General features: G+C 39.8%; 1 protein-coding gene and 1 pseudogene across 1 annotated transcript; both read right to left on the minus strand.

The window, feature by feature from the left end:
* LOC138441718 (olfactory receptor 7G1-like) lies at positions 1–936 on the minus strand. Its single transcript, XM_069592807.1, has one exon. It carries the CDS (start codon positions 934–936, stop codon positions 1–3), a length of 936 nt encoding a protein of 311 aa, XP_069448908.1.
* A 6947-nt stretch (positions 937–7883) lies between these two features.
* On the minus strand, positions 7884–8819 carry LOC138441719 (olfactory receptor 7G2-like; annotated as a pseudogene).
* Between the last annotated feature and the right edge of the window lie 871 nt (positions 8820–9690).

A 9690-nucleotide genomic window follows, 5' to 3' on the forward strand; every position in this document is an offset into this window, starting at 1 on the left:
TCACAGTGAAGATATTCTTCCAAAGAGCTTCCTCAAGGCTCCCTTCATGTCTTTGTTCCTCAGGCTGTAGATGAAGGGGTTCATCACGGGAGTGACCACAGTGTACATCATGGAAGCCACTGCAATCTTCCTAGAGGATTCAGTAACTGCAGAACTAATATACACCCCAAACGCTGTCCCATAGAACAAGGACACAACTGAGAGGTGAGACCCACAAGTGGAAAAAGCTTTATACTTTCTGCTTGATGATGGCATTCTCAGAATGGAAGAAACAATTTGAATATAAGAGAAAACGATTCCAAAAAGAGGAATGCCACCAAATACACCAGCTGCTGAATATATCAGGATGTTATTGATGAGGGTGTCAGAACATGCAAGTTTGATGACCTGAACAACTTCACAGAAGAAGAGGGGGATTTCCAGGTCTGTGCAGAAGGACAGTCGCAACACCATCAGACCGTGGAGCAGGGCGTCTGCAGTGCTGGTGAACAAGGAGAGTAGAATCAGCTGAACACAGAGGCGAGCGTTCATGATGACTGTGTATCTCAGTGGATGACAAATAGCCACATAGCGGTCATAGGCCATTACTAAAAGGAGAAAATTTTCCCACAAAACAAAAGTCAGGGCAAAGCAGATCTGGATGATGCAGCCTGTAAAAGTGATTCTCTGACTCTGTGCTTGGATGTTCACTAGGATCTTTGGGATCATGGTTGTGCTTAAACAGATGTCTGTAAAGGACAGATGGGAGAGGAAGTAGTACATGGGGCTGTGGAGGTGGGAGTCAGAGATGACAGCCAGGACGATGAGCAGGTTTCCCAGGATAGTGACCAGGTACATGGACAGGAACAGGTTGAAGAAGATGGTCTTCAATTCTGGGTCCTCTGTCAGTCTCATAAGATGGAATTCTGAAACATCTGTGTGGTTTCTGGGTTCCATGCTGTTGATGAATCTGATTAAAAAGATGTGATAACCAGGAAACTTCCCTGGTGATCCAGTGGCTGAGACCCCACACTCCCAATGCAAGGGGCTTGGGTTCAATCCCTTGTCAGGAACTAGATTCCACAACTAGAAGATTCTGAGTGCTGCAACTAAGGCTCAGTGCAGCCAAATAAATATTCTTTTAAAAAGATGTAAAGAGACAATGAAATATGTAGTCCTTGAAGAAGAATCAAGGGTATCGAAAGAGGTAAATGCCACTTGGGGAATGGAAGAAGACAAACTGAGGGAACAAAAAAGGGATGCTTCTTTATGCATTTTTATTCCTGGGTTCCTTTTTAAAAAATGATGTGGATATTTCAAAGCACAAACAATTCTAGAAAGTTTTAAGACTTGGTTGTATTTTTAAGTTATACTATCTGTGCTCTTCTGCTTACTAAAAACATTTGGTGACTTTGTAAAGAGAAACAGTAGGCTAAGGAGGCAGTGAAGATCCTATGTAACCAGCAACTTCAGTACCATGCATCAGAAACAATATAAAGGTATATCAAGAAACAGGAAGGATAAGGTGAAATTACCAAACCTTCTGCCCACTCACACCACCACAGGAACACAGAGATGTCAGAAAAAAAAGTTACATTATTTGATGTAGGGAATAAACCTATAGATACCAAGGGGGAAAAGGGAATGGGATTAATTGGGAGATAAGGATTGACGTATATACACCATTACATATAAAATAGATGACTAATAAGAACCTGCTATATAGCACAAAGAACTCTACTTAATGCTCCGTGGTAACCTAAATGGAAAGGAAATATAAAAAAGAGGGGATCACTTTTTCATGGGTATATCTATAACTGATTTGCTTTGCTGAACAGCAGATACAACATGGTAAAACAACGATACTCCAATAAAAATTAATTTAAAAAATAAAATTACACTTCAGTTAACAAAAGTCTGAAAAAAAGTCACCCCATTGTAGAACAAGCAGATTTCTACTCAGGAAGAAAAGCTCGAGGTCACAGCAAAGAATATGGTATTAGTAAAACAGATGTTTACAAATATTGGTACAAAATGCAAAAAAAAAAAAAAAAAGTGACAATGCCATAAGTTAGGCAGAGACTGGTTTCTAACCATCTGATGTAGGTACTGTCTTCACAGCCTTTCCTGGATAAACCTGTACCAAAATATTTGCCCTCATTTCCAGACATTCACAAAGGGATATCACCTGTGATACCTGGCTGGGATCACAATAGAAAGAGGCTTGGCACCTCTGAGGTACCATAGAGAGGAGCTGTCCTTAGGAAGAACAAAAGATCTGAGTGAGTCACCATGTCCTGGGTAGGAGGAATCCTTTATGAGAGGTCTCAGTTGCGCTTCTTCCTTCCTGAGAGAGACTGCTGACTGAGGTGGTCACAAGCATATTACTGTCTTGAACCCTGGAGATTCAATTTCCAAAGTTCCTCATTAACCAGCCAGTTCATTGTCACTGTGATCCCAGGACAGTGCAAAATCTTAAGGTGAAGACTACATGAGAGAAATTTAAGATGGCTGATTTTCTGACTCTATGAGGTCAAGTGGACACCATTCATTTTTCTGTGTCTGTGCTGGCTCATGCCCATCTCTTAATTTTTTCATGGAATTGCAAGAGGTTCCAATGTCATGACAAAACACTAGTGTGCAGATTTAATCTCAGTATATTTATTTAGATTTTACCCAATAATTGGAGATGGTATTCCACATTAAGATTAATTAAAATATTTTTCATCTTTAAGGAGATCAATGTTTTGTTTTCATGTGCCTGTCCATTTCTTCCCTCCATTTTTCACTGCTACTGTATGAATTTTGTTAACCTACAATTGTCATGATATAGTAAAACCAACAGGAGACAAGATGGCATCGTAAAGTCACTCCTTACCATCTTAGTGTATTTTGCTTCAAACACATAAAATAATAGAAAAGCATAAAAGTCATGGAGGTATAAAAAGTTAAAAGCCAAGGGCTCATGGAGGTTTGTTATTGAAAAATTAGCGTGAACTTGAAGTCTTGGACACTGCCTGGGACCCCACTGCCTGAGACCTTAACTCTAGACTTAACACAGTAGAAAGTTTCAAAAGAAGCCTCAAAGGCAAAACTAAATCAAGCTACCTGATGGTATGGTGGCTGGATTTTTTATACTCTCAAAATCAGTGGGCAGCAGGAATTAGTTATTAGAGTGAACTCAAGGCTAGTTTTTGGTAAGGGTAGCTGTGAAGCTGTTGCATGATAAAACACGAGAAATGGAGGAAAGGAAAAAACATAGCAACTAAAATGAATCCACAATTCAGACTTCAAAATAGCCTGGAAGAGCTCGATGCCAAAAAGCTCAACATATCAAACCAAGAATGAGATCATCAATCCACTCTAGGGTAAGATTTTAAAATTTTTATTTTTTTTAATTGGTGAAAAATTGCTTTACAGTTTTGTGTTCCTTTCTGCCATACAACAATGCAAATCAGTCATAATTATATATATCCCTTCCCTCTGACCCTCCCTCCCCTCCCCTCATCCCACCTTTCTAGGTCATCACAGAGCGCCAGGTTGGGCTCCTAGTGTTGTTTAGCAACTTCCTCCTAACTATTTTGCACATGAGAGTGTATATATGTCAATGCTACTTTCTAAATTCATCCCGCCCTCACCTTCCCCCTCTGTGTCTACAGGCTCGTTCTCTACTAGGTTCATCAGTACCATTTTTTCTAGGTTCCATATATATGTGTTCATATACAGTATTTGTTTTTCTTTCTCCGACTTACTTCACTCTATTTGACAGGCTCTAGGTTCATCCACTTTTCTACAACGGACTCAAATTCATTCTCTTTTATGGCTGAGTAATATTCCACTGTATAAATATACCACAACTTCTTTATCCAGTCATCAGCTGATGGACATCTAGGTTGGTTCCCTGTCCTGGCTATTGTAGATATTGCTACAGTGAGTACTGGGGTACATGTACCTTTTAGAATTGAGGTTTTCTCAGGGTATATGCCCAGTAGTGGGGTTGCTGAGTCATATGGTCGATTCACTCCAAGTTTTTAAAGGAATCTCCATACTGTTTTCCATAAGGGCTATACAGGATAAGAATTTTTAAATAAATGTTTGCTTTTTACAGGGGACTTCTTTCACTCAGCATACCTTTGAGAATTATACAAGTTGTTGAGAGTATCAATACCTAGCTCTTTTTATTGCTGCTTTCTATTATAATACAGCACATTATTTATGCATTGTCCAGAGAAGTACACATGTTTTTGTTTAGGCCAGTTATGAAAAGAGCCATTGTATTTATGAACAGTGTGGTGATATATGCTTTCATTTATGTGGTATTATGAGAAATACAAAGCTGTAAGGATGCAGAACAGATCAGTGGCTCATAGTGATTCACAAACAAAAGAATGTGTGATTACAGTGCAGCACAAGGTAGTTTATCAATGAATGGTGTAACTGCCTTGTATTCTGAGTGTAGTGGTGGTTCTAAGAATTGATACATGAGTTGAAATATAAACAGCCAAGGACTTCCCTGGTGGTCCGGTAGCTCAGACTCCTTACTCCCAATGCAGGGGGCCCAGGTTCGATCCCTGGTCAGGGAACTAGATCCCACATGCCCCAACTAAGACCTGGCCCAGCCAAATAAAGGAATAATTTTTTAAAATAAAAATTAAAAGTAGGCATTTCCCTGGTGGCCCAGTGGTTAGGTGGTTAGGTAGTTATGAATCTACCTTGTAATGCAGGGGACAAAGGCTGAACCCTGGTTGGAAAGCTACAATTCCAAATGCCTCAGAGCTCGTAAGTCCATGTACCACAACTGGAAACTCTGTGTGCCACAACAAAAGATTCCACATGATGCAACTAACATCCGACAAAGCCAAATAAATAAATAAATATTTTTAAAAAATCTCTTCAACAAACAGTGAAAAGCTTTCCACAAAGAAAAATTTCTAAATAAAAAATTAACTTATTAATTAAAAACAAAATAAAGAACAGTACACAGAAGTGTATTAAATTGTATGATATTTTAACAATAAATTTGGAAAGATTAAAATACAGGTATAGATAATGGAGCAGTGGTAAAGAATGCAGGAGATGCAAGAGACACAGGTTGGATCGTTGGGTCAGGAAGATCCCCTGGAGTAGGAAACTCTGAAACTCTGTATTCAGTTGGATATAGCCAACTGAATATATAAACTCACTCCAGCCTTCTTGCCTGGAAAGTCCCTTGGGTAGAGGAGCCTGGTGGGTTACAGTCCTTGGGGTCACAAAGAGTCAGACATGACTGAGCACATACACACACACACACACAAACATACACACACACAGATAGTACTCTTAAAGACAAAAAGGAACCTGTGCATTAGAAATTAAAATGAAATATATATATGTATACACATCTTTATTCCTAAGAGGACTATATATAATAGCCAAGAGGTGGGAGCTTCCCAAGTGTCCACCAGAGGATGAATTGATAAACAAAATGTGTACATACATATGATGGAATATTATTCATTCTTAGCAAGGGAGGAAAGCCTGCCGCATGCTACAACATGCATGGAGCTTGAGAACATTAAACTAAGTGAAACAAGCCAATCAGAAAAAGACAAATTTCACTTACAAGAAGTATCTGAAATACTGAAATTCATAGAAAAGGAAAGTAAAACAGTGGTTACAGGGGTTAGGAAGATGAGGTAAAGGAGAGTTACTGTTTAAAGGAAACTGAATTTCAGATTTACAAGATGAAAAATTTCCTATACTGAACACTTTTAATTGTGAACTTAAAAATAATTAGGATGGTATAATTTTATACAGTGTGTATTTTAACACTACAAGAAAGAAGAAAATTAGTATATGTAGACTGATAAAACAAATATTGCAAAATAGTAACTGTTGAATGCAAGCAGTCCATAAATGGTTTTTCATTGGATCATTCTTTCAATTTTTGCTGTATTTTTAGTTTTTCACACTCAAAAACTGAAAAAGAAAAAAGGACATATACTGTATGAATTATATGACATATATTGTGAGAATTTTCTAGATTAGAAACATTTATAGAGACAGAAAAGGGAACAGAGATCGCCAAGGACTGAGGCATGGGGAGAGTCAAAGGTGATGAAAAATAGGTGGAGGAGTTCTTTGGTTGTGCAGTGGTCAGGAATCTGCCTACCAATGCAGGGGACACAGGTTCCATTCCTGGTCTGGGAAGATCCCGCATGCTGTGGAACAACTAACCCTGCATGCCACAACTACTGAAGCCCACGTGCCTGGAGCCTGTGCTCTGCAACAAGAGAAGCCACTGTCAACAGTGGAGAAACAGACAAAGAGAACAGACCCATGGACACGGGGATGGGCAGGAGGGAGAGGGTGAGATGTATGGAGAGAGGAACATGGTAACTTACAACACCATATGTAATATAGATAGCTAGTGCGAATTGGCTGTATGACTCAGGGAACATAGACAGGGCCTCTGTGACAATCTAGAAGGGCGGGATGGGAGGTTCAGGAGCGGGGGACATGGGTGTACCTATGGCTGATTCTTGTTGATGTTTGAGAGAAAGCAACAAAATTCTGTAGAGCATTTATCATTCAATTAAAAAACAAATAAATAAAAAACATGCCAGTGGGGGGTGGTGGGGGGAGAGACAGAGAGAGAGAAAAGCCACTGCAATGAGAAGCATGAGCATCACAAGGAAAAGTAGCTTCCACTCACTGCAACTAGAGAAAGCCCACACAGCAACAAAGACCCAGCACAGCCAAAAAGTGAAATAGGTGGAAACAGAATGTGCTGATGACTGCACAGCAGTGTGAATGTTAATAGGACACCCAATGGCACACTTTAAACACATTATGATTGCAATTCTTATGTTTTACATTTTACCACAATTTTAAAAAGTAAAATGAGAATACAGTAGGCATATTATTTCATTTATAGAACTTCAGTACCAACTTTTCCATCTGAAGGTAATATGACACCATGGAAATAGTGACTAAAAATAGACCCTCAGTCAACAACAGACCCAGAGAAGGACAGTTGTCTTGGATTCTGGAATCACCTCGAGGTATGATGCCTCCATCTGATGCAGCCGTATGAATCCATGAGGGGAATCAGCTGTAGCATGAAGCCTCTCCATGGAGGAATGAATGAATCTCTACTCTCTTGTGCCTGCATATTTTCTGCCTCTGAAATTCTTATAATGAGGATAACTATCTTTACTGTTTGAACATATTAGAGCAAGGATGTATGTGCTGTGTGCTAAGTCACTTCAGTCATGTCCGACGCTGTGTGACCCTATGGACTGTAGCCCGCCTTGAGAAAGTTTTCCTCACTAATTAAGTTCAAATAGCTCACAATCTTTTCAAATGACTGAGATAAGCTAATCGTGCCAACTTTACAGATGATGAAGCTGAATACTGTGGATGCAAATATCAGCTTACGCATGTCCCATTTATCAGTGAACAACCCCAGGAACTCCCGAACTGGGGTGTGAAAGATCAGCCAGCATGTGTTACAATAGCCTTAATTCTAGAGTGCAGTTCACATGGTGCTATCTAGGGAATCAGACAGAAGCTATCTTTGCATGACCACAAACTTGATTAAATCCTTTCCTTCACCTTCTCTGATATCCTTTATGCTGAGAACATTCCCCAGCGAAACTACTATAGCACAAACCTCTGCCTCAGACTCAGCTTCTCTTGGCCCTACCCAAAAACCTTATCTTAGAGAACTGAAATTTTGTGTCAAACATCACAGAGCTAGACAAAGAATAAGTTGGGTTTAAACCCGAAATTAAAATGCACTTAGCCAGCATGTTATATATTCATTTAACAACCTGGTGATGAAAGAGTCAGGCATTCTAGCTCATCAGTAATCCTCTAATTTGGCCTTATTCTAGTAGCCTTATCTCAAATTCAGGGACACATCACAGTAAAGAAAGGACACTACCAATGAGGTTCCTCAAAGCTCCTTTCATGTCCCTGCTCCTCAGGCTATAGACGAAGGGGTTCATTATGGGAGTGACCACAGTGTACATCAATGAAGTCACTGCAGTTTTCCCAGAGAACTCAGAAATGGCAGAACAAATATACACTCCAAAACCTGTTCCATAGAGCAAGGAAACAACTGAGAGGTGAGACCCACAGGTAGAAAAAGCTTTATACTTTCTGCTTGATGATGGCATTCTCAAAATAGAGGAAACGATTTGAGTATAAGAGAAAATGATTCCAGAAAAAGGAATGCCACCTAATATGCTTACTGCAAAATACAGGACAATATTATTAATAAGGATGTCAGAGCAGGCAAGCTTGATGAGCTGAACAGCTTCACAGAAGAAAAGGGAGATTTCCAAGCCTGTGCAGAAGGACAGTCGCAACACCATCAGACTGTGGAGCAGGGCGTCCGCGATGCTGATGGGTAATGAGATGAGAATCAGCACAGCGCAGAGGTGGGGGTTCGTGATGACAGTGTATCTAAGGGGTGACAAATGGCCACATAGCGGTCGTAGGCCATTGCTCCAAGGAGAAAATTTTCACAACTAACATAAATCAGGGCAAAGCAGATCTGGGTGAGACAGCCTGTGTAAGTGATGCTCTGATTCTGGGTTTGGACATTCACTAGGATCTTTGGGATCATGGTTGTGCTTAAACAGATATCAGTAAAGGACAGACTGACAAGGAAGAAGCACATGGGGGTGTGGAGGTGGAGGTCGGAGATGACAGCCAGGATGATGAGCAGGTTTCCCAGGACAGTGACCAGGTACACGGACAGGAACAGGCTGAAGAAAATGGTCTTCAGTTCTGGGTCCTCTGTCAGTCTCATGAGAAGGAATTCTGAAACATGTGTGATTTCTGGATTCCATGTTGTTGATGATCTGATGAAAAAGATGTGGTTAAAAAAGACATGGAAACCTGTGATCCCTAGATGAGCATCAGGAGTATCACAAAGATCCACACCATCTTGGGAAGGGAAGGAGATTAATGAAGAGAGGGGAAAAGCAATGCCTTTTGCATGCATATTTTTCTATTCTTAAAAAAAAAAAAACACCCAAAGTTGGTATATCAGAGCATGAGCAGTTAATTCTAGAAAGGATAAAGACATGGTTCTTTTATAAATTATCTGTACTGTTCTGATTATTTGAAACATTAGGGGACTTCCCTGATGGTCCAGTAGCTAAGACGCTGTGTTCCCAATGTAGAGAGCCTGGGTTTGATCCCTGGTCAGGGAACTAGATCCCATATGCTACAACTAAGATCTGTAAAAAAAAAAAAATTAGTAATTTTATAAAGAGAAACAGATGAGGGAGGCCATTGAAAATTTTGTCTGGATCCCCAGTGACCTCAGGACCAGGGAAAAGAAATAATACATAGGTGTGTCAAGAACCAAAAATGGAAAGATAGGATGAAACTTACCAACTTGTTTCCCCTCCCCTACAATGACAGACGCACAAAGAAATGTTGGACAATTCTTTAAAAGTCACCCTGTATCTGAACAGGAAGATTTCTAATCAGAAAGAAGTATAAGGTCATATAGAGAGTTTCATATTAGTAAATCAAATATGCTTACAAATATCGGTGCAAATATAAAAAAGGTAAAGATGTCATATGTTATTTAGGCAGAGACCAGGCTCTAATCATCTGATGTATATGCTGTTTTCACAGCTTCCCCTGTATGAACCTGTACCAAAACACCAAATATTCACTAAAGGAATTTAGGCTACCTTGTTGGTATCA

Source organism: Ovis canadensis, chromosome 5 (assembly GCF_042477335.2).
Source record: "Ovis canadensis isolate MfBH-ARS-UI-01 breed Bighorn chromosome 5, ARS-UI_OviCan_v2, whole genome shotgun sequence".
NCBI classification, from domain to species: Eukaryota; Metazoa; Chordata; class Mammalia; order Artiodactyla; family Bovidae; genus Ovis; species Ovis canadensis.

Bases quoted from the DNA above. Each gene is read 5' to 3' on its own strand.
- LOC138441718 (XM_069592807.1), bottom strand. From the start codon at position 936: ATGGAACCCAGAAACCACACAGATGTTTCAGAATTCCATCTTATGAGA.